At 41.3% G+C, this 26,283-nt stretch overlaps 1 protein-coding gene across 14 annotated transcripts in view; it reads left to right on the top strand.

The window, feature by feature from the left end:
• HDAC7 (histone deacetylase 7) overlaps nucleotides 1-26,283 on the top strand; it is a 224,155-nt gene that overhangs the window by 77,588 nt on the left and 120,284 nt on the right. For 9 of the 14 annotated variants that reach the window (XM_087925510.1, XM_087925516.1, XM_087925519.1 and 6 more), the window contains exon 2: nucleotides 5,714-5,785. The exons of 2 other annotated variants lie outside the window; for them this stretch is intronic. In XM_087925510.1, the coding sequence (XP_087781636.1) occupies nucleotides 5,714-5,785 (72 nt within the window). Of the gene's footprint in view, nucleotides 1-4,076; nucleotides 5,786-26,283 lie in introns of those variants that run through there. 3 more of the 14 variants (XM_087925511.1, XM_026713783.2, XM_087925509.1) reach the window with 1 other exon arrangement.

Raw genomic sequence — 26,283 nt, 5'->3', positions numbered from 1 at the left:
GTAGACGGATCTGAATTATTCCGAAATCAGCTTGGTGAAAGTTGGTTGAATGAAGGTAAAAAATAGACTGTTTCTAACAAGTGACTTTTCTTTGGGGAAGAATACTATTCTTCATAAGGCCAAAACAACACCTTTTGCATTCTTGCTTACCATTTAATCTGCAAGCATAGATACATTGATGTTTGTTTTTCTCCACCATGAGTCCTTGTTACTACCCTTTGTCAGCTTCACTGCTTCTTTTCCCACTCTTCCTTGTTCTGTGATGAGGGTGGAAAGTCTTGTCAATGTCACAGAGGCCTTACACAGCTTTATGAGAGAAAGGATGACAGTGAAGTAGATACGGTTGTATGAAATTGAAATGACATGGATTTCATTAGAGACCAAGGTAGGGCATCCTTCAACTATGATTAAGAGGCAGCTTGTAAGTAGAATGTAAAGTCTTTGTGCTTTATCCCTATTTCCTGATCATTAAATTCCACAGAAATTTGAAGATACTGCTGTCACCTATTAATTGGTTAAATGTTCATTTAGAAATGGATGCATTTCCCTCCGTTCTTTTTAAAGTAGAAGTTTTGGGGAATCTTAACTCTAATGAAGATTTGTACTTTTTTTTTGCTATTTATATTACTTCTTTAAAAAAAACTTAATTTGGCTGATCTGGACTGATCTAAATAACAAAACAGGGATATTTGTTAGTATTTGCATGGGAAGCTGTGTGGAAAACCCAGGACTGAGGCTGGACTGGAAAGCAGAACCAGTGATGTAGAAAGAAATAACAAACTACTATGCCATGCCATGAAATTTGCATAGAACTGAACCTGTAAATCACCAGGAACTGATCTAGATTAGAAGGCAATACCTTTAAAGTAATCCTAATTAGTAAATTCCATTTCAGATTAGGAATAGAGTAGATTATAGGTTTCATAAATAAATGGAGTGACGGAGGTGGATTCAGGGGGAAGGTTGATGTTTTTTGCTCCACAAAATTCCTTCTCCAGGTTATTATCTGCTCTAAGAAGAATTTTTTTCAGTTTTTTAGAAGACAAAAGCCATTTTAGGAATACTGACTTTTGGGGGGAGAAATGGTGCTCAGTCAGAAGTAACTATTTTTACTCTGCTACCATCCAAATTAAAGTATCATGGAAACCTTTTATGCTTGTATGGTTGGTCCAGTTGCAGATGTCTTCAAGCATTTCTCAATTTGCTTTGCTAATCTAGGAGTTAGAGCCTTGAACAGGGAACTTAACTATGAAAAGCAGACCTTTAACCTTGGTTATGCTATCCTTGCTTTTTATTTTTTTAACATCCTGATTTTTTTTAAAAAATATCCTTTTTTCCTGGAAGGTTTTTTTTTGTTCCTGTTAATCACATCCCTGATGTGTAATTCTACTCTGACTGGGATATTCCAATCAAGCAGTATTTGCACACCATGTTTTTCTCCAGGAGTATAAATAGCAATGTGAGAACCTCCTGTGCTAATTTTATGATTCTTTCGTGTAGCTTTCGTTTTAGTTTTGATGAGTAGGTCATAGCAAATGTCAGTGAGGTGACCACTTGAAAGGAAGTGTTGCTAGTGACTGATTCCTTTGGAGGTTGTGTACAGGAAATGACAGTAATGAAACAAAGCATACTTGGATTCTTTATTTGGGAAGATTAACAGAGACAATGAAATCTTACTGCTTAACATCCTGTATGATTTTAAAAGCTTCCTTCTGATTCCATGGCCTTCCATTTCCTGATCCATATTCTCTTGCAAAATAAGAATGGATTTGTATGCACTATAAGATAATATCATTTGTGTGGTTTTAGCTTGTCATACTCTGAACCCAGCCATTGTGGTTTGTGTATGATGGTTAATGGCTTACTGATATGAATGGGTTGGAACACAATGGCTTTTTCAAGAACGGTTAAAGCTAACAGGAATTTTCAGTGTGAATTCAGCCATTGTTTGCTCAGACACGGTTTAAACCACAATTGGCTGAATTTGTGCAATACATTAGGCCATAAACCATAGTGCTTGAGTTCACAGCATGTGAAGCCAAGCCATATTATATGAATTAAACATTCATATTCAGCTGTAGTTATTCCTGCAGCAAAATCATCCAGTTATTCTATTCAAAGAAAGTAAGGTGGGGGGGACCAACATAAAAATAGTTCAGACAAGCTCACCAAAATTCTTGCTAAATGAAAATGTAGAGATATTTCATGTAACTTAAAGAGTGATGAGGAAATGTGTTTGTTTAAACATGTTTCAGCTGCATTTATAGTCTGGCAATAGAGGTTCAGCAAGTCATTCTCAAGGCAGAATGCTACAGTAGGATCTTTTTCTACCTGGTTGTTTAACCCACCAGCTCTCTCTCTCTTGTCACTCTCACTTTTTCTGAAAGCAACAAAGAAAGACTGTAGCAAATCCTTCCTGAACCTAAAGCATTTCAGATGCATTGCACAAAATGGCTGGAATTTGGGGAAATTGTAATACAGGCTCAGCGGAGATTTGGCTTTTAAATTTACAATGTACCAAGTTAGGGAATGTTACACCGAGAGACTGTAAAATTGGAGGAATTATGATTTCAATACTATCCCCATGTGATTGGTCATTTCCATGAGTGAGAGATCTGAGCCCCTGCAGGCCCACACAATGATCCAATACTGATTACTTCCCTCACAAAAGCAATTGTCCGGTTGACTCCCCAGCACTGAAACAAGGATGGAAAGATTTCACTTTTAGGGATTTCTACTTTTAAACCAGAGGTGGTATTCAGTAGGTTCTGACCAGTTCTAGAGAACTGGTAGCGGAAATTTTGAGTAGTTTGGAGAACCAACAAATACCATTTCTGACTGGCCGCACCCCCATCTATTCTCTGCCTCCCGAGTCCCAGCTGATCGGCTGGGTCTTCTTTTGTTGCCCTGCACAGGAGAACAGCGCTGGAAAGCAGGTTAGTGGGGTGGGGAGGGGTTGGAATGGAGATTTTGCAGTATCCTTCCCCTGCCACACCCACCAAGCCACACCATGCCCACAGAACAGGTAGTAAAAAAATTGAATCCCACCACTGCTTTAAACATAGCTGCTATGCAATTGATTGATGTTAATTTTTATCCTAATGGAATAGAAGGCCAACTCTTTACACCTTCATTATTCTTGCCATGGGTTATTCAGGTAACACAGCTTTTGGAGTTTTCATATGTTATAGTTCAATATAAGCTGGCTAGTATTTGTGATTGAAAAATCTGTATCACATAAATACAATTTTAAGCATAATGAAGCTTTAATTGGTGTTGACCTAAACTGATGGGTAAATCAAACTGCTGCACTTGTAAGAATAGTTTAATATGGTGTAGAAACAAATCATAACTAAGAGAATTATCACTTAGTACCAGGTGTAAGCAAATCATAGACTTGGCATTTAGTGCCAAATCATAGACTTGGCATTTTACCTATCTACCACATTCTTGAGATTCCAGGGAACAGTTCAAGATAAATTCCGTTTTGCAGACTGTTTTATGATGTTTAAATGTAGTTATACTACAAAAAGAAAGAAATGGAAGGAAATGGAAGGGAAACTCTCTTCTGGTTAAACATCTCACATGAGAAAAAAATCAGTAACACATACTAGTTTTCAAAGGTTTGATACATGTATATTTCCTGCAAGGTTTTAAGTTAATGTTAAGTTATTGACTTTATTTAGAACAGGGGTCTCAAACACAATTTACCTGGGGGCCGCTGGAGGCAGAGTCTGGGTGAGGGTGGGCCACATAATATTATACTTTATATTACACTTTATATTTATATTATACACTAATATTATACTTTCATATCACGGTGAGGGCCACAGGATATCATCCTGCGGGCCGCAATTGGCCCGCGGGCCGCGAGAATGAGACCTCTGATTTAGAAGAAAGATTATTTCCCCATACGCTACTTTATGCTTTGCTAAGTATTGTCTGAATTTACACAACCCACTAAACTATGGTTTTCATACATTAATTGGATTCATACAATACTTTTAACTACTGTAAAACCAACATGATCTACATTATACCTTAATGAGATATAAATGCATCCAATTATAATTTATAATTATAATTTATTCCACATATTTTACTGTGAACTCTAATCTCACCATATCTATTGAAATAGTTCTTTTTAACAATCACTGTGTAGAAAAGCATATACTGGTATAAAATTGTATTACTTTAATTGTACAAACTGAATTTAAAATGCCCTTCCCAGTAAACTGCAGGCTCTTTCCCAATATTTAGTAAGAGATGGCAGTTACATTAAAATTTTAGTGTTTCACAGCACTTTCTAAACTAGACTTTGGTTTGATTCCAAAGAATTAAAACTTAAGAATTCATTATTATCCCTGCAGTGCAGGAATATGGAGCATCCATTTTTAAAAATAGTAATACAAGCAGTCCTTGTTTAATAACCAGAGCTGGGTCTGGCAACCTGGTTTTTAAACAAAATAGTTGCTAAGTGATACTTGCTTGCAATCTTACTGCAGCTTTCCTTTGCTCTATAGGACATAAATGTGAGGAAGTTACCCTCTCCTCATCATTGTACCTGCAAACGGTGATTGAACGAAGTCTACCTGTAAGCAACATATTCCAAGTCACATCAATGGGAAAGTTCTGAATAAATTCTGATTGAAAATGTCAGGCTTTATTCACAACCCCTTTGGTCGGCTGACCTCGGCGAGCTTCAATCCAGACCACCGTCCCCATGTTGCACCCTTCAAGCTTTTGTGAGCAAAGCCGCCTGAACTTCCGGGCCTTGCTTCTTTTAGGCCACAGACTATCATACCCGATCTTGCACTTTCAAATCGACCTCCTTGCCCATTACCTCGAAATAACTTTATCCCTTTTTCCGTGTCTGGTGGGGGGAAAAGCTGCCAAGCGCTTCGAGCGCAGTCGTCGCCAATCGCGGGGCGCGTTTCCCCCACAAGTCAAAGTCGGGCTTGTGAAACTCGCACTTTTCCTTCGGCCGAACGAGACCGGCGTCCTGTTTTTGCCTCTCCACGTTTGGGAAGGAGGGCGGGCGCTTCGCTCCCGAGCACCAGGTGGAGCACTCGAACAGCAAACTTTCCGAGTGCCCTCCCATTGGTCGAGGTTGGGCCAATCGCGAGCGCCCTCGGCAAACAATGCAACTTTCTCCCCCTGCCCAGTGCGGGTTCCTTTCTTTCTATTTTTTTTTTTTGCCCCCTCCTCCTCCTCCTTTTTTTTCTTCCCTCCCCTCCTTCCCCTTCTTCTTCTTCGTTTTTTTTCTTCATTTCCTCTTCTGTTGTTCTCTGTTCGCGCGGTCCTCCTCCGGCGCCTCGGTTCCGATCGGCTGCGCGGGTGGGGAAAAGACGACAGGGGGTGGGGGCGGGCGCAGGTGGATCCGCCTGGAGAGGCGTTAGCGGCTGTTGCTCCTCGAGTGATGGAGCTGGCAGGGATTGCCGAGCCTCGCCGCTGATCTGTCGAGCGACCGCACCGAGAATTGCACCCCGCTCCCCATCATGGCTTCGCTGCCCTTCTTGACCCGTGGCGTGTGAACCCAAGCAAAGCAGCTTAACGGGATCTCTCCTTGCGCGCTCCCTGCCCGAAGGGGAGGCAGCAGCCGGGAGGAGGGGTCCACCCATGCCAGGACTGCACCCAGCGTTGGGCACCGCCGCTAAAACGAGCAGCAGCTCCTCCGGCGCTCACGACTCCGATTCTCTTTTCTCCTCCCCAGATGGAATTAAAGGGCGAACGGCAGAGGAGAAGGGCGTGAGCCTGGCCGAGAAGAGCGGCGCCTCCAGCCAAGGTAAGAAGCCGACTCGAGCCGGCGGCGGATCCCTCCTTTTGGGGTGGGGGGTGAGAGTGGGGGTGCGGGGGCAACGATGACAGCAACCGGCTGCGAAGGGCAACGGCGACTGGCGTAGAAAGGAAAGACGAACCCAACCAAAAGGAGGAGAGGGTTCGTGGAGGCGCGGGGGGGCTCCTCTTTCCTGCATGACTCGCCCAGGAGAAAGGAGTTACTCGGGGGTGGAGGGTGGGTGGGATTGAGCTTTTCTTCCTCCGAGGACGGCAACGGGGGCAAGGCCTTGAAACGGCTCAGAAAGCCAAGCAGCCTAGAAAGGCGGAGTGGGGGTGTGTGGTGGTGGACGCCCTGTTGGGCTGGTTGGACACTGAAGGCTGAAGTGCCCCCCCACCCGCTTTGCGCCTTTTCTGGAACCCGCAGGAATCGCGGTGGGACTTCACTTCCCACTAAGAGCCTAGACGATCAGAAAGGCCCGTGTCCGAATCTGCTCCACAGCCATCCATCCCCAGCGGTGAAGGAATGGAATATGCTGGTGGGGGTTGATGGAAGCGGTAGTTCCCCGTCCACTTCTGGAATCTGCCCCAGTTGAGGGAGGCTGTGATGCGCTTCTTTCTTTTCCTCTCACCCCAACCCACCCTCTCCTACCCCCTCTGCCCAGGATGATGAGTTGCTACCACACAAACCACATTAGCCCCTGTAACAGGGTCTGGTGGGTGTCCCTTTTCAGCTAAGTTTAATTGACATGTTTCTGGTCCAGGAAATCCAAGCAATTTCACCCTTTAGTTTGACTTTTGTTGCATAAAACCTGACTCACTGGCCCCAGCCGTCTGAAATGTTGATGCTTATGTTGATTTTATGCATTAGCATTTATATTATACTTTAAGGAGTTCGAAACACTTTGATAGAGCTCCTTTGTTTTGGTTCTCCAGCCTCTCTCCATTTGTTTCTTTTTTATGCTTCTAGCTCTCCATAATTCAGGTTTTGTTTTATTGATTTGGAAGAAGGAAAGGTCCTTCAGCTAATTGTCCCTTATTGTCATTAGTAACAGAGACACAGGCGCTTAAACATTTACTTATCCTTTGGGGGCTATGTAAGAGAGTATGATAATCATCAAGGGATTTATTTGCTTTGGACTTCTTTTGCTTCATCTGGATATAGTGTCCTCCTTACCCCAAAGCCTGACTGGTCTCTTTGTTCTACTCTCCTATCCTGCCTATCCTAAAAAGCTGAATTTCAATTTGGATTCAACCTGCTTCCAAACTAGAAGGGTTGTGATTTTCCCAACAGGTGCAACTCCAATGCCCATTATTGGGACGGGTGACAGTTGATCTGCAGTATGTCTAGAGGTTGCCAAGCAGATAAAAGCTTTGATCAGAAATGCAGTCCATGTCATTTTTTCCTGTGTTTTGCATTTTAGAGGGGGCCCCCGTGCCTTTTCTGAATGAAAAGTTGTAGCTAAATCATAGTGTTGCTTTTTCTAAGAGATTTTCTGGCTATTTCCAGCTTCTGTCAACTGGTAGGTTTTTAAAAACCCTTCTGTTTTTAAAAAGTTCCAATATAATGAATATTGTAGATTTTGATTGTAATAGCATGGAGACATTTGTACCCAGGTGATACACAGTTTAATGGGTGATGATATGTTCAAGTTAAAAAAAAATTAAAAGGTATTAAAAATAATAATAAAAAGTCTTCGGTATGCACATCCAAAGACGTGCTTTACCGAGACTGCCTTCTTGATAAGGAGAAAGTATTCCTACTCTGATGTAGGAATATCAGAGCTATTAGCAGAGGCTCTCCTCTTCTATGGCATGAATTGAGGCTGTTCCAATATATACAGGATGGCTCAGGGTAGATTGTTGCTGTTGGTGCAGGCTTAAGAGGAGTATGTGAGTGTTAGTCTTGCCTAATACTTGGTTTTATAACTTGGTGGTAAAGAAAAAGTCAACATACTTCAGGCTTTGGTAAGTGTTGGATGTGCACTTAGCAAACAGAAATGTGATGCTTTATTGTTAGGGTTGTTATGGATTCTCACACAAGATACATTTACATCGGTCAGGTGGTCAAGAAGAAGGACATTCAGAAATCTGGAGAACCTCTTGCTGGGGACAAGAGTTTTTAAGGACCCATGATTGAGTAACATGCCCGGAGGCATTCAGTGGATGCTCTTGGCCTCATCTTGTGCTACATGCGCCTAGTGGACTATGCAATTAAAAACTAAAGCATGAGAGAGCGGGCAGTCAGAAGCAACCCAGTCATTCAATGGCAAGAATGAAAGCTTATGTTCTCCTGTTATTAATGAAGCATAACAGCCTGATTTCCTCTCGGAACAATCTACATTTAAGAGGATTTTTGATAACTGGGCTGAGAAACATTTCAACAAAGTTTTGGGATCTGCTTGTTGGAATAGATCTGGGACTAGATGAGGGTTTTTTTTAATGCAATCACTGTGGCTAATATAAGGCAGATGTTACCGATGGCTCATACCAATCATTCCTTTTTGGAAATAAAAAAGAAAGGTCATAATAAATTCATGAATGGGAGAGGCTTTTGGTTATCTTCTTATATTCCCAACACATTTTCCCCTCTGTTTGCCTCTCTATCAGATAAATAGTGCATCTAATATTTTGAAATGCCCACCCACAAGATACACTGACATATTTAATTAAAACCTGCTTGTATAATGTGATGATTCTGGGGTGGGGTTTTTGTTTTTTTTTGCATGTGGTGGTGGTGATATTCAACCACGGGCCCCTCAAGGGCAGGGAATCAAAGTAGCATTGGAAATCTTGGGGGCTTCCCCAGCATGTTTCGTATTTTCAGTTACCTGTTTCCATCCTAAGTGCCAGATGCTGATAAGATTTGTTCTCAACTCAAGTAGAATTATATGGGGTGTTAGCGGTTTTTGGAGAGCTGAATTGTTGTTTAACCAAGGGGCCTAAACGAAAGCCTCAAAATCCAGTCCTAAGATTCTAGACTTCAGTCGTGGGCTTCTATTCTCAACCCACATGCCTTCCCCACGGTTCTTCCCCAGCAACTGGAATTCGTAGATCTCTCCTGTTTTTATAAAGCTGTTCTGGCGAGTGCATAGCCTACGAGTGCTTTCATGCTAGGCTTTTATTTTGCACTTTCGTTACTTCTGGTCAAAAATGTTTCCCTCTTCTGCTCTTAACTTTCTGTTTCCTCACTTTTTCTGCCATTTTTTTTTAAAATAATCTACTTTAAAAGGGGTGGAGGGGAAAATCCCCGGATAGCACATGTAACATCTTTGGATTGGCAGTATAAAAAGACCTCTATCCAAAAATTCTGCAGATTCTAAGCCACAGGTGTGACAACCTATTTGAGACCCTTTTGACCATGATGCACAAAAACAAAAAACAACAACAGTGGCATGGTTTCCTTCTATTCTGAAGTGAGAAACAGATGAAACGTATAGTTTAAGCTCTAAAAAAAAGCCTTGTTACCATAAAAAGGATCCTTGGCCTTATAAAGGAGGATTCTCCAAAATCCCAACCTTGCGATGCAAGCTCAACTGTCTGAAGACTCTAATGTCTCCTCCCACTACTAGAATTGTAGACAGGCTGCTCTTAATTTAGGACCACAATTGGAACTAGAACTTCCATAGCAAAGCAATGCAGCTCTTAAGCGAGTTGTGTCCAATTTTATGAATTTTTTTGTTGCAGTCATTTATTTGAATTATACGGTCTTTAAGTGAATCCAGTTCCCCCCATTTATTTTGTCAGAAGCATATTGAGAAGGTTGCAAATGGCAATCACATGACCCTGGGATGCTGCAACCATTTTAATAGATGCCAGTTGCCAAACCTCTGGTTTAGATCATCTGACCATGGGGTGGGTGGAGGGAACCTTGCAATCTGCAGATTGGTTGTAAATTCCAGCTGTTTGGGAGATGGGGAGCCCAAACCAAAGAAAGCTGAAAACCTACTTGATTTTTTTCCCCCCCTCTAAGTTGGTAAACCTATTTTAGCTTTTTGTCTCAATCGCTAGGTTCAGTCTTGATATTGGATATGGCTAATATTCTTTACAGCTCCCATGTTTACACAGTTGACAGCTTTATGGAGCAAATCTAAGTATATCCTCTCAAAAGTGAGCCACATTGAGTTCAGTGAGGTTTACTTTCCACCAGGTCTGCAGCCTTATCCTGTAAGAGCAGAGGTGGGCAACTATGGCCCCTTTATGACTTGTGGACTTCAACTCCCAAAATTCCTGAGCTAGCATGGCTTGCTCAGGAATTCTGGGAGTTGAAGTCCATAATTCATAAAAGGGCCATAGTAGCCCACCATAGTAGCCACCCATAAGAGCGATCTTACAGAAGTAAAAGAGACTTCTGAATAGAAATGCATAGGATGGTGCTGCTAGCTGTGTAATATACTGGGGAAAGGAGACTTCCGCTTCTTTTGTTTCTTCTGTGGAAAGGTTGGAAAAGGCTCTCATAATTTTTTTTTTCTTGATGTTAATTCTGGAGGAATCCTGTCCCTCCTCTTCATGCCTACTTGAAGGAAATTCAAGAAGTGTTGCAGTGTCTTTGGCTCTTGCTTCATTCTAGTCTTTCCCATACATATGTTAGCTGCAATTGCTTCATCAAGTTTACTCCTTCTTCTCCAGCAGTCCCAGAATGGGCCCAAGCAAACAGCTTCCTGTGCTTGCAGCCTGGTTGGGTAAAGAAAGCAAAAGTATATCCAATCCAGGAATGGAAAACTCACGGACCTTCTGAAGTCTCTGAATTCCATCATAAGCTATTAAGTGTAGGAACTCCTCCCCCCTGTATCTCTTCCTTAGATCAGAAAATAATCTCACTACATGCTATCATCTCATCCCATATGTTCAGACAGAAAGTAATCTTCATCTGATGCTAGACCATCAACTCAGAGTTGTCCTTTGGAGCTGAAGCTCAAAACTGAAATAACTGAGACTTTAAAAATTGAATTCCAAAACAAGAAGAAAAAGGATGACAATTGAATAGCATGTCATCTTCACTCCAAATTTCTTGTTTATAATTTATAAGCCAGAAAAGGGGTCCTTAGAATAATGGATGTTGCATGGAGAATTTCACCCATTTCGCCCTTAAGAAAAAGGCCCTGTTTAGGATAGAATATCTGTTTTGAATGCTAGAAGATACAAATTTAGTCAGTAAAAGAATATGTGGAAGAGCTGATGCTAGGCCACACAAACCCATGATCTGACTCAGTGTAGATCTACTTTTTTTCTAGCCAAGCTGGGGGTATGATGACCTCTTTATTTAACAATCTGCCTCATGAATATATCAGATTACTTGCCAGCTCAGCAGTTTTTTTTTCCTTTTTAAAATGTCATTGATATGCTGCATCCCATGTCCTATTTTCTACCATATCCTTTGTTTATGGGTTAGGCCAGCCTTTTTCCAAACAAAGGCTACTTTTAAAAGTTCTCAGATTTCTTATATAGCCACAATCTAAAATAACTTACAATAAACCTGGGGAGATGAGTGATTCTTTCTCTCTTTTTAAACCCTGGCTAGTTCCCTGTCTGTGACTGTCAAACTTGGGAGGTACAGTTTGCAGATAAGCTTTGTGTACAAAAAAGAATCTGCTGAGCTGGCATTATTTTGCATATTCCAGAACTGCATTTCCAGAAACACAGCTCTCGGTTGAGGGCAGCCAGATGCAAAAGAGGCACAGCTTTCACTAATAGGGAATGTCCACAAATGCTATTCATTTGGTCATTTGGACTGTTTGGCTGGAATGCTGTATATTTAAAATGTAGACGTCTGGCGTTGTTGTGACGGTGGGTAACAAGCGAGTGGGGAAAGCTAGTTATCATGCTGCCCCCACTACACACACACACATACCATGTCTGGTTCTGCATTAGCTGTGTTGGCTTCAGGGTCTTTCTCCCCTGGCTCGCTCAGAAATTCTGCCCATGCATGATATGGAAGCTGCTTTGCGTTCATTTGGAGGGTGGCTTGGGAAACTTCTCTGCAGAGAAGCACAAATCATAAGAATGACATCTTAGAGGCTTCATTGTTGTGGATGTTGCTGTATCAGTGATCTTCCATGCTGGAGAGGCTGGGGAATTCCATTGTCATGGCAATTCTGTGAAGAACATGCGTCAGAAGCACTCTCTGTGTTGTGTCTGGTATCTGTGGTTCCCTCCTTAGACTTAGGTTGCTAGAAGCTTGGATCCACTTTGGGGATCAGGGATCAGATGATGTCTCTGGGGTTTGCTAACAACAGAGACGTCACCCGCTTCATTTGGTAAACTCTCGGGGAGAGAGACACCCAAAATGAATGACACAGAGCAGAAAGTTTGATTCTACATTCCTTGAACTTAGCATTTTATTCAGTGCCCATACTACTAACTAGAAATATGTAGGCTGTTTTCCATGAGTTGGAATGGGGTTGTGGAGAGAAAGATAAGAATCTGGCATCGGCTTTGCTTCTCACTTACCTCCACTTTCTCTCTCTCTCTCTCTCTCTCTCTCTCTCTCTCTCTGTGTGTGTGTGTGTGTGTGTGTGTGTGTGAGAGAGAGAGAGAGAGAGATAATCAAACTTAACAAAATCTCTAGTGAGAGCAATTGGTGAGAATACTCACGGTATTTAAGTTTTGTTTCAGTTTTGGGTGGTGGTAGAAAGGGAGTGGTTATGTCTTTTACGTTGATTTTATTTGTGAAAAGAAAATATCTCATGTCTGGTCTTAATTTGTCAGCGAAGCTCCTGTCACCCATCTCCCTTCCTCCCTCCCTCCCCAGGGGAGGTATTAAGAATCAGTGATAGGTCACATGATTTTTTTCAGAGGTTGTGCAGTTGGCATCTCTAGGTACAGCTAATTGCTGGTTGGAAGTCTTGGAAGTCATACACAACCAGAGTTAGACCATGCTGGACAAAATGGATCAGAAGTCTCATGTTGTGGCCTGCCAGCGGCTGATAGAGCTGGCAGCAGAGTCGGACAGTAGTGGGCAGGTTGGGGAAGAAACTGGGCCAGTCTTGGAGGCTGAGGAAGTCTCGGACGAGGGCTCTGCATCGGAGGCAGAGATGGGGCCAGGGCAGGCTGGCAGTCATCAGCTGCTTTCAGACTCAGACAGCAGTTGAAGTGGGGGAGTTTCTAGAACCGGTTCCCAACCTGTGCATGAGCAGGGCTACCAGAAGATAAGAACAATTGAGAAAGCAGGATCGACTCAGGAGTAAGGCCACACCCGGAGATGATTGGGCCCTCCCATAGGATATAAAAGAGGAGTGAACGGGACATGAGCTTTTGCAGGAAGCAATTAGTTTGTCTGGTCGATTAAAGCTTTGAAAAGTTCTGTTTGACTCTGTGTCAAGTTTGGCCTTGCCTACGTTTGGCAATTAGTTCTCTGGCAGCATTCCAAGTGCGATAAGGTGGGTGTTTATAAACATTCCCCTGAAAGCCTGTTTGTGAAGCCTTGCAGGCTGTGAATAAATATAATTCACAGCCGTGGAAATAAAAGAGGTTTTGCCGGGACTAAGTGTTTTGTGCTTTCTAAGAAGCCTAGGTCAGAACATCTCACTATGTAAAAGGTCTACATATTGCCTATTTTCCATCAAGAAATTCAAAATGATACAATGATGGTTTCTGGAGAAGGGAACCACATAGGCCTTGTATTATGCATAGAAGATCCTAGTTCCTAATGATTCTAGAGTGTATTGTGTATTAACATCTATGCATGTCTAGATGTTTATATGCCTAAAGTTCATTCTGCAACACATTCCACAATCTACATAGGGGTATGGTATGAGTTTTAATGCAGCATTTCTGGAAGATGCCAGATAGAGAAGGCTGGACTTCAACACCGAAGTTCAACAATTTTATTCATTCTCAAAAAGCCAAGCAGGGTTGATTTCGTTAATAACCATATCACCATAGAAGAAGGTTATGGCAAACCACTTTCATTCTGCTGCCAAAAACTGCATGGAATTGATGTCCATGAAGTCACCAGGCATTGGACTTATGTTGTAATAGACTTTCTGAAAATAACTTGTAACTGCCAGGCAGACTTTTCATCTGGGCTCCAATCAGACTCAGGCCCACTTATCTTGTGGCTCATATAATCACAGATTTGAGAACTGCTCAGATAACAGGATAAGACTGGTCTTCTGGTGATTGATATGCCTGATTGTACCTTCTGCTGAAGTGCCTGATTTCTGCTCTCTGTGTCATATGAATATAGCATGGAGAACAATTCACAAATTCCTTAATTGGTTTTCATATTGCTAATGGTCACCCTCTTGACCAGAAGTCCTCTACACTGTTCATTTGGGCAACATAATAGACCAGAAGCAGGCTGCAGGAAACTGTTTCCACTCTGCTATGGGGCGGAAGAAAGAATGACTATTTATTTGTTTGTTCGTTTATTCATCAAACAAAAATTACAAATTCAAATGAACAAAATGAAAAATAAATTAAAATGTGACAGGGACGATAGGCACATTAGTGCACTTTTGCAGCTCTCTTAGGAACCTCTTCAATATGGGATGAGGTCCACAGAAGTTAAGTTAGAATTAAAACTCTGAAAGTTAAATTATTTCAATGTGGTATGTATTGTATGATCTTTTACATCAGGGGTCCCCAACCTCCAGGTCGCAGCTCATTAACCTGTACCTTTATTGTCATTTATTTACTGTGAGCACACTGGTACACATAAAACAATGAAATTCTGTTGCCTGCTCTTAAAAGAAAGTATAATCATACAGAACACACAGTATGTATGTGTGTGTGTGTGTTTATATATTCATACACATACATATATACGTACGTACATACATACACACACACACACACACACATTAATCCATTTTGAATACATAGCAGAAAGAGCAAACGCGAGAGTTTGCAAGGTTGATGCTATATGGAACAAAACAGTGACTGAATCTAAATGTTCTGCTTTGGATACCATGAAGCCAGAGTAGCAGGTCATGAAGAGGATGTGTAGCATCCCAGACAATACTGTGGACCCTACTCAAGCATCGCTTATATGCCATGTCCTGGATGGAAGGAAATTAACTACCAATTTGTCGTTGTTTTTTGCCATCCTCACCACTCTGGACCGCCTTCCTGTCTGAAGCAGTAATGCTTCCAAACCAGACTGTAATGCACTATGACAGGATGCTTTCTATACAGGGACAGATCGTCCCTCTATAGAAAGTGGCAAGGACAGGGGAAAGAAGATGTACTTTTCTCATGCGATGCAGAAAATGCAGGCGCTGTCTCGCTGTTGAGCGACCAAGCTAACCTACTTGTTAGTTGCACACCCAGAAACTTGATGCTGCTAACCACCTCCACAGGTGAATCATTAATACATAGAGGTGTGTGGCTGTGCCTGCCTTTTCTGAAAACGATAATGGTTTCTTTAGTTTTTCCTTATGTTTAAAATGAGGCTGTTTTCATTACACCAGTTCACCAAACCCTCGACCTGTACGAGCACACAGCTCCACTTACACAAGCAGCAGGCTCACATGCCCGCCATTTGCACAAATGGAGATTGTGTGTGTGTGTGTGTGTGTGACCGTGTGCACCTGCCACTTGCATGGAACCATTCCCTCTACCCCGGGGCCGTCATGACCGAGAGGTTGGAGACTGCTGTTTTACATAATATCTTGATCAACCTCCATACCTCAACAAAGGAACCTTAAATGCAGTAGCTCAAGAGACACGTTGTGTATCCTATTTTAGATGATATGTGTGCGTGAGTGTGTGTGTGTGTGTGTGTGAGTGTGTGTGTGTGTAGTCCTATAACTGAATGCTCTAACTGAACTAGATGACCTTGATAGAGTGTTTTTTCTTTCTTTCTTTCAAGCCCTGCCCACCATCCCATGGCAGTGATTTCTGACTGCAGCACATTTTCCACTTCACTTGCTCTTTTTAAGTAAACTATGTGGAAAAAGAGTAACTGTCCCCTAATTATCATATCTGATGTTTGCAAATGGCTCAGAATGCTTGAAAGTGTTTCAAATGCCTTATCTCAGGGATTTTGAAACTTGCTCAGGCTGTGTAACCTGTTGGAGTTTTCTTTAAAAAAAAATAATTCCCAGAACTCCTGATTAAGAGGCAAAAATTTAATAATAGAAAATTGGATGTGCTGAAATGAACTCTTTTTCGGCGGGGGGGGCAGGGAGGGGGGCTTTGTTCTTCCACAGAAACTTTAGCGTTCCACAGAACACAGTTTGAAAAACTCTTGTCTTTATTAAGAAGCAAGTCAGTATTATTGTACAGAGTGCAAGGAGGGAAACTAAAGCTGAATGGGAATGATAAAAGTGAGGTTTGATTCAGGCTCTTCTTTCATTATGTAACTGTCATTATATGAGCCTTTTCCAACCTTTTTTACCCTAGAAAACCCTTGAGGCAATTTTTCAGGTCATAGGGGTCCTGCATAAAAATTTTCAAAAAAAATTAGAAAATGTCACAATCTAATTCATTTCTAACCTACTCGGTCCTCTTTCACATCTAAAATAATAGCAAGTGACAGATGTGACATGTAAATTTCCCACCATTGCGATTGCGTGATGCACATCGTAAAATCCCACACACAATATTTATTATTTAAGCTATCTCTCACGAAACCCAAAATGTCCTCTCATGGAACTGTGGGGTTCCATGGAACCCAGTTCAGAAAGGCTACATGGCATGATATTGTCTCGGATTCTTTTCACCTCTGTGAAAAACTCAGTGGTAAAGACAACAAAGCAACTCCACACTTAATTCTGTTAGTTGAAACATTTTTTAGAAGAAAAAATATTCCTTATTTGGTTCTTGCAAACCAATGGATATGCCTGCAAAAGAAATTGGGTTCAGAGTTGTAGTTAAAGATACTGAATAAGCAATGTGCTAAACCACATTTTATAAATCACAAAAGTTGCATTCACATAACATGCTCAGCCAAACAAATTGCATTATGAGTGCTGTGTTTTTGCCCAGCCACAATTGTAGCTCACGTGCATATATAAATAGCTCATATATAAATAATTTGGAACATTCTGTATGTGAATGAATGGCATGGTGACTTAATGGTCACCATTAAGTGACCACCTCTCACTCTGAAGGTAGAAGAGTTCAATCCCAGGTAGCACAGATGCTTCTCTCCTTGGGCGCAAAGCAAAACAAAACAAAACAAATCTGCTGTGAACTCCATGTAGGCATCAGGAAGGACATCTGGCTAGCAAACACTTAGCTCCATCCAGTCACCCTACCCTGAATAGGGACTACAGGGTTGTAAAAAGGGAGTTCTGTATAGATAGAAATGAGGATTCAAAAGAAATTCCTCTCTACCCTTCCCTAAAAGATTACTTAAAACTGCAATGTATTTACCACTGTTAAGTAATTGCTGAAATCTTGGCATTCCCATCTAATATTGCAGCCGAACACGTCTTGTATTTCTAATCACACAAGGCAGCTAAGATGGCAAGTATGATGCAATGGTTACATTATTGCTTCAGAACTGGAGAGATCTGGGTTCAAATGTCAGCTCATACATGATTGATCTTGACTGGAGGTTTGCTGTTCGTTTTAAAAGGAACCCAGGAGGACTAGGAATACAAGGATAAGTCAAATATGTTGACTTCTTTCCCTAGAAGGAAGATGAATTATTTATCATAAAAGTAATGGATCCTTTATCCAAGCCACTTCAGGATTTAGGTTTCCCTGTACAAACTTATGCAAAGTTAACTTATGAATGAGTATCTGTCTTCCATTCCAGTATACTGACAGAGCACCCTTCTAGGTAAGGCAGGAGGAGCAGGGAAAATATGGTTCTCCAAATATTGCTGAATGACACTCCCAAGCTTTCCATGTTGCTGAATTTGCTTGGGAGTTGTAGTTCAGCAATATTAGAGATAAAGTTGAAGCCAGATTCTCCAAATCATCTAATTGACAGTAAGCCTCTATTGGAAAACAGGCAGGTTGTTTCTGAGTGCTAGCAAAAACCAATAATAATAATAATAATAATAATAATAATAATAATAATAATAATAATAATAAGAAGAAGAAGAAGAAGAAGAAGAAGAAGAAGAAGAAGAAGAAGAAGAAGAAGAAGAAGAACAGATAATCATAATAATAATAATAATAATAATAATAATAATAATAATAATAATAATAATAATAATAATAATAATAATAATAGACAACTACCACCCTTAAATATTTCCTACCATCCTTGGAATTGTCTTTCCTTTTCCTTGCCTTCTCAACCCAAGAGTCCCGAAAAGTTGCAGTGCATTATAAAAACTCAATAACGTCATGTCTAGGTTTCAAATTCCAGCAATAATGAATCAAGGAGAGACACATTTTGGGGGGAAAAATTAAATTAAAAGCCCTCAAGCACCCATTAATACATTGTGCCCTGCAGATGTTTTTTTTTTTTTTGTTCGTATGATTGATCGATTTGCATACGTATTAGGTTTGTTTTGCTTCTTCCTTTTCCCACGCTCGCCAATCACAACTTTCAGATGGCAAAGATTAGTTCCTGGGATGACCAGTTTCTCTAGCAAGTGACTGCTTTTAATCCTTGACCCTCAAAAGGGTTAACTGATTGCTGCTGCGCTCCCATCCCTTCAAGGTGTGTTTGAGAATTTTCCAAGGATCATTAATAGCCGGGCATCTGGGTTCCTGCAGCTATTTATAGCCTTGACAATAAATCAGCTGGCCACCTGAGCCTGAGCTGACTCTTGCTAGGCTGGGTTTGAATATACAGTTCTTTGGAAGCATCACACTGCCTGGCAAACCAACCCTTGCTCCAAACCAAAGAACTCCAAAATTGGATTTGGGAAGACAATCGGAGAAGGCTGATTCTCCCCCTCACCCCCAGAAATTTAAGCTGTGGGATTTCAGTTGAAGTGCTTTGTTTCCTTTTGTGGCTTTCCCACCCTGTAATTCAAGTTCTCTGGGCAGATTACAAAGTAAAAATAATAAAGTGAACTAATAGAGTCTCTCAGCTTGCAGTCTTCAGTGCTAAATTTATTTATTTAACAGGTTTGTATAGCTGCCCATTGGCACAAAAAGCGACTTATAAACAGAATCACAATTAAAAACCGTATCACAATATAAAAAACATCAAACTTAAATAACCATAATTTTTTAAAAAAATAATTTAAAAACAATCCCAAGATAGCAGAACAACTATCATATAGGGAAAGATATACATACATACATACATACATACATACATACATACAATGTATATATAAAATATATAAAAACTGGATATCATAAGCATATTTGTGCAAACATCCCCCTTCATTCCATGCATAAAACTAATCCTTGTTTTCGGCCTTACTTCCACATTGCTTTCTTAAGTTTTTCTCCTCAAAGACCCCCAGCTTTTTTTTTCCATTTGGAAAAGCTACAAATTTAAAATCTCGGATTAAAATTCTAAACATTACTAAATAGTTACATTTTTTGCAGATAGCCACAAAGTATGGCTGTACTACTTCAGGATGCCACAAAATCACCAGTCAGTGAGAAACCATCTTAGCAATCACAGACTTACTACCAAGGGGGATGGTTTTGAGAGCTGGCTAAGCCCATAGGCTTAATCAACTCTCAGAACTATTTCCAGTTTACTTCCTGCTTTGCCAGTTTACCCTGACCAGTTTGAGAGGGGGAAAAAAAGTTTACAGTCTCCTGAAATTGGGATTCGTTCTCCCCATCCTTGAAAGTTTCAAACTTTTAAAACCTGTATGTTAATAGCACATGAGAAATATTACAGGAGGTCTATTGGACATCCTTTTTTGAGAGACTAGGCTATGTAAACCAATTTATAAACATAAAGATGGTAAACAATTGAAGTTATAGGCCACTCATGGCTGACGTTTTCTTCATAATTGTGTGCTGTATTATATTTCTATCTGAATTATATGTTTGTTTATATGTAGAAATCACATGAACATAAGGACACATCTTCTCAGAACAAGCTTCATAAAATCATTGTGAGCATCATGGAGATTTTCCGTGTTGAAAAATTGGATAGAAAAGCATTCTATAGCAGCAACATTTTTTAAAATACAGATCAGAAAAGGGTCATACTTTTCAATTGGATGATCATAAAAGTTCTCAGAAGGAGGTGGGAGAAAGAAAGAAAACTCTTCTATCGGCCAGACCATTCATAAGGAGCTGCTTGCTGCCCACATCATATGCTTCCATGGTTCTGCCTTTGTCTGACACTTCAGAGCTGGGGGGGCAGGGGGGCAGGGGAGGGTGCACAGGCAGGTGCAGCCTTTGAGAGAAGCTTTTTAAAACTAAACCAACATCTGGTTTGTTTGGTTTTGGCTTGCAGTGGTGTGTGAACCCAATTGTTACTGTTCCGAGATAACCAGCCTGTAGTTTTAGCTTGTTGTGCAAATCTAACTAAGTGAGAGTCAGTCAATGCATTTTGGTTAAACAGGGTATACAGCTCACAGGTCTGCTCGAAATCCCTTCAGAGTGGCTGAGACAAGATGCCAGCTTGCTCCGGGGTACCCTAGGTACTCCAGGGAAGTTTCTTCAAATAAAGTATATCCTTCCCACTCTACTCTCTTCAGTCCTGGGATGCCTCTGAAGCTTGTAGAGTTCCTCATTGAGAAGGTTGTGTGGACACAGGAAAGTGCTAGGCATATTCAGGCTGAATTTCTGATTCTATGGAGGAAGAAGTAGACCCAATGTAAGCTCAGCTCCAGAAGTTCCTGCAAGGAGCAGGAGGCCACAACTGTCTTTGGAAGACGCCTGTCCACACTCAGGTTGTTGAAATGTGGGATCAAATGAACATCTTGCATCCGTGAGTCTGTGCACAGATGTGCAAACCTTGTGCTTTGGATCAAATGGAAGCTTTGAGATGCTATCACTAGAAGCAAAGAATGGACGGTTGCAAAGTGGAGTTTAAAATGTGAATGGTCTGGTATTCCACAAGAGATGCAAACAACAAAGAAAAAAATGCAGAAACCTAACTACTTCTGCCTTTGTTGAATGGAGCTCTACTGGATGAGTAGAATGGAGCAAACACCTTAGTAGAGCAAACAAATGGGGGCTGGAAAAGTCCCAAAGACTGCTAGATGACAGCAAAGGGTCCAAGTTTTCTGAATGCCTTTGCTGACAGCAAGTGATTGGTCAGATTTTTTTCCAGCCTAGAACTGATAGCCTAAGTGGAGCATTTGATGACATAGCAAGAGCTGTGATAGGTGACCTAAGCACTTGACACTTACAGACATTTGGAACTGCCAAACATGAATGTCATTCCATGCAGCCTAGTACCGTAGTATTTGAAGCAGTTCTACAAGCTGCCAACTCGAGTATTTCACCCAACGAACATACTCTGCTAACTCAATTATGTTCTCTTGATGTGTTTCCTCTACACTTGAAGCCAAGGTTCATTTATGCTGTATCTGAGTAGAAGTAGTTTTCTTCAGTCAAAAGTATTCAGGTATTTCAATACAGGCAGTCCTCATTCAGTGACCATATTTGGGGCTGGCAGCTTGGTCATTAAGCAAAACAGTCATTAACTGAACTTATGATCTTATTTCCACTCTCCTGTGCTTTCTAGATCTGCAAAAAATGGAAATGTGGGCATTGGTCACTCTTTCATCATGGTCATAACTGCAAATGGTCACTGAATGCAGCAGTTGCATTCAGAATTACAGAACTACCTGTAATTGGCAAAGTTCAACCAACTCATTATGTTCTGCACAGGCTTTGTAAACTCCAAAAATGCTCAATAACAGTAGAGTATGGCCTAATGCAATCAAAAACGTCTAATCATGCAATCAAAGAGTAGGCAAGAAAAATATTGTTAGCAGGAAATGTAGACGCTGATTCTCTGGAATTCCCAGTTAACATTGGCCTTGCTGCAGTTTTAAGATTCCAGAGTTAGTAACTTAGAGCAAATTGTAGCAATATTTGCAATTAGTGATGTAAATTTTAAAACAACCAAGGCCAGTTGTGGTTAAAGCAGGGATCCTCAAGCTTGGCAACTTTAAGTCTTGTGGACTTCAACTCCCAGAATTCTTCAGCCAGCATAGCTGGCTGGAGAATTCTGGGAGTTGAAGACCACAAGTCTTAAAGTTGCCAAGTTTGGGGACCTCTGGTTAAAGCAAAGGCCATATTGATATTTACGTGGCCTGGGGATTTTTTTAAAAAAAGGATGATCAGAGGAAAAGGAAGTAAAGATATGGTAATGGGACAATTCAGACGGAAGCAGTACAGTAAAGACCAACTTGAATCCTTTTGAGTTTGGTTTCCATTATTGTGACATTTTTCTCACAACATTTTAACACTTATAATTAGTGAACTCAAGGCGGCTAACATACTTAATAGCCCCACTTCCTATTTCTCCCACCCCCCGCAAACAACCCTGTGAGGTGGGGTAGACTCAGAGAGAGTGAGTCATCCAGACAGCTTCCATGTCTGAGTGAGGCCTACCTAGATCTCACAGTCTCCTGCTTTCTAGACCAGCACCACTACAAGAAACTGGTTCTCTCTTTCAATTCAGGTGAACGCATTTTTTAAAAACTTTCTTCCAGTCTGTGAAGTGCAAAGGCCCCTTTGGGTGGCTTTAACACAAAATAATCTAAATATCATCATGGCGAACTATCAAGAGTCCTAAAAATGACTGCCTGTCTTCGGCCAGCCTTTAATCTGCATTTTAAAAAAACAACAACTATTGGCTATCACAGGGTCCCCTTGGACCTTGGTATGTGGAAACTCCAAACAGTCAAGACCCAGAATTTGAAGTGATGCACGCGCTGATTCATGATACTTTTCGTGCCAGTCTGCACACACACACACACACACAAACACACACACACACACACACACACAGTCGTTATGATTGCAGGTTTTGTTCTCTGAATATATATGGCTCAGACAAAACTTGGGATATGTCACAATATGGCGAGGGGTTTGAAATGAGGGCCCTGTGTGGTTCCAAAAAAGGACACTTTTCTTGGTTGCCTTTTGGCGCTTGAACATTGTGTGTTCAAACCAATGATGCACCAAATGGATTCCAAAGTTTTCTTCCTGCCAGTGGCCTTCTCAAGTCTCTGAGGTGCTATTGCGCATGGTTTCCTCCCCACATCCTGTTACAGCATTCCTCTTTTACTCTCCAAGCATGCCGGTCCCGGATATGTGTGATTTCGTGGACGGTGTCTATTCTTAGCCCACTCTTGAGTTGAGCAAGTCACATTGCCCAACAGCAGTCATGAGGGAGGGGAGGGGAAGCACGATAACAATACTAGCTGTAAACACAGTCAAAGGAGAGATTTAATATGCTTAACTCCAGACCAGATGTTTTAAATTCATGGTGGTGGAGCTCATTCAGCTGGAGAGTCATAAATTATGAGAACGTTGCTGAATCTCGGAGAGAGGAATTTTGTAGTGTGTTTTCTCTCTCTCTCTCTCTCTCTCTCTCTCTCTCCCCCCTCTCTCCCTCTCTGTCCCTCTCTCTCTCTCTTGTCCTTAGAGCTGGACAGAGCCTCTCTGCAAGTGGGTTCAGCTTCCAGGTAGCTATTTTTGAAATGTATAAATCCTACGTTGCTTGCAAGAAGGAAGCTTCCAACTTTTCTTTTTCGCTTGTTTTTACCCACATACCAGGCATGGAAGGCAAGCTGGGCTGAGGAACAGTAACTAAACGGAGACCTTGATAACTAAGTGTGGATTTGAATTCAGTTCCTCATTTCAATTCTAACCATCGCATTGGCTCCGGGACTGTGTGATTATTCTCAGCCCAAGATCATTTTCCTCTCCTTTCTGCAGTGTTGCGTTCAAAAGAAAAGGCTGTAGCTTTTTCCTCCCATTGCTCTGCTAGCCTCTCTGTTGGGGCTGTTTTTAAAGTAATGGATTCCTTCTTGTTGCTTTTACTAGTTACACCGATTCTCAAATTCTGTGTACGAAGAGAAAGTAACTTAATAACAAAAAGTGACTGTGGACATCTAGAGCTCCCAAATGTTAGAGACGGTGTTGGGATTCAAAAAAGTTTTACTACCGGTTCTGGGGGCATGACTTGGTGGGCGTGGCAGGGGAAGGTTACTGCAAAATCCCCATTCCTTCCCCACCCCACTAACCTGCTTTCCAGCTCCGTTCTCCTGTGCAGGGCAACAAAAGGAGACCCAGCCCATCAGCTGGGACTCGGGAGGCAGAGAATAGATGAGGGTGGGGCCAGTCAGTGGTGGCATTTGTCGGTTCTCCGAACTACTCAAAATTTCCACTACTGGTTCTCCAGAACTGGTCAGAACCTGCTGAATCCCACCTCTGGTTAGAGGTGACAGTTGCCCTGATGTGCCTGCAGAAATCTGAACTCTCTGGTCTTACCTAATCATGGGGTGACTGAATCAATACGCTGGTCTCTTGGGTTTGCTGCTCTTAGTCACTGGATGTCTTTCACTGGGTTCAATGAAGCTTGAAGACCCTTTCCATTGAGTCCCTGCAAGAAGAACGATGGAATTAGGTGAGGCTGAGAAGAGGACCCAAAGTCATACAAATGACTTTCTGTGGCTAAAAGTAAATGCCAAAAATGTGAACTGGGTTCTCCTCGGTTCTTACTCAGTGTGCTCAAAGGCTCTTTGTGTGTAATTTTGGTCACTTGATAGATGGTGTTTCTCTCTTAGATTGATGACTATTGTATTTCCTCTGCATGCATCTGTGCTAACATGATCGCTTTCCAAGCAGGAAACATGCCTAGATGAATGAATTATGTTAAAAAATCATAAAGGCTCATTTGAGGGATTATATTTTTGTTCCTTGAGGTCATTCTGTACATTTCAAATGAGTCTTCAGTTAATTTCACAATGTTGGGAAAGATGGGATTTTTCTAAGCTGGCCAAAGCTTTCCCAATAGTGAATATAGCCTCAGAAAGTCTACAGTGGATATGAAATTGTAACCTCTTTTCTTTCCTGCATTTAAACTTGATTTATTATTGTGCCAACTTCATCAACAAAGTGATCATGATTTCCCTGGCATTTGCCACCTTATAAAGTGTGAGGGAAAGCCAATTTAACAGAACCTGAAAGGATCTTCTCTGTTGGGGTCCCCCCATTTTTTCATGACAAGAGAACTTTCATCCCTCCAGAACTGAACAGGATGATTTCCATTCCTTGCCAAAATAGAGAGAAACCCACGCAGATCCAGGTAAAACCATTCAGGCTTCTGATCGCTCTTTTTTTTTTCCCCGGGCCCTTTCAACAGTGCTATTTAAAAGCACATTGAGCCATTGTAGTGTTGTGGTTGGCGCAATGGCTAGGAAAGTTTTCTTAATGTACACAGCTATGCTACCTTGGGTGTCTGCAAACAATGGATTGATTTGGATAACATCAGTGATGATCAGGGCTATTGCCCAAATAAATGGCCCACAGACACATATAATGTAAGCAAACAGTATCATTTATACCAACAGTTCTTCTGCATTGTTTCTTCTTGTGAGAATGGGGTAGGCTGATAATCCAACACATTTAGAAGACAGCAACGTGATGAAAATCGGCTTAACATTTTACTCAATGGTGGAATGGGCTTATATATTATTTTATTTTTATTTTTGACAAAAGGAACATTCAGTTCTACTTGCATGTAAAATTAAAACCACTGTTCCTCATTCCCAAAGGGACAAATGGATGCTTCTCGTGATTCTTTATGGGAAGAAAGTGCCTATTGCCTCATCAATGATTTTGAAAATAGAATGTGAAACAAAGCAGAGCAGGGCTCGGGGGTGAAATCCCAGGTTTACCGTGATACAGTTTATAGTTCCCTGTACAGAATTGGAATACTGAGTTGTGGAGGGACGCTCCATTGGTCAAGAATGCTCGAATTGGAACCAGGAGGCAGAAATTCTGATCCTCTTCAATGGGAAAAAAAAATCCTGAGGTAGTCCTTCAAGACTTTTTTCAGTTTTTGTTGATGATCTTCTGATTAGTCTCAAATAACTCTGAAAAAGTGTGAATATTATATACAATCTAGTATGTAGAGGTGCGGCTGAGCAGTTTTAAATACACCCTAGCCATATGGTAGGGAAGGAAATGGAGACATATATAAGTACTGTAATAAATCTGCTGGGTTTTTTTTTTTTTAAAAAAACAAACCATCTCACAATTGAAGGTGAGCCTTGAATATCTACCCCAAAATTCTCCCCTGAAGCTTCTGTCTGAAAGTGTCATTGATCACGTAGATTTTATAATAGCCATTCTAGATTTTCAGGTTATTGCTTTTGCTCCATGGTTTTTGGGGAAGCAACCATGGTCATCTGTAAAGGACTTCTGAAGAGTTAGAAATGGTTAAGCAATGACTGTCCCATGAGATAGTGCAACAGCATTGTTGTACAAGGGACAGGACTTGTCAATTCAGTCCTGCAAGCTACCCTTCTGAGTGGAAAGTTGCATCTCTGGTCTGCCCCTTGGGTTTTGGGGGTGATGAAGAGATAAGGATGCTACAATGAATATCCTTTGCAAGAGATGAGCCATGACAAGTGGAGGTGCGGAGGAAGACAAGCAGGTTCTTTATAGCAGCTTTCTCCATGCCAGAAGAATTGTCACCTGCAATCTCTT

This window comes from Pseudonaja textilis, chromosome 2 (genome assembly GCF_049901715.1).
Source record: "Pseudonaja textilis isolate UNSWEBS1 chromosome 2, rPseTex1.2, whole genome shotgun sequence".
Lineage (NCBI taxonomy): Eukaryota > Metazoa > Chordata > Lepidosauria > Squamata > Elapidae > Pseudonaja > Pseudonaja textilis.
Note: the sequence above shows the minus strand (reverse complement) of the source record. Positions and strands in the feature narration are given on the sequence as shown.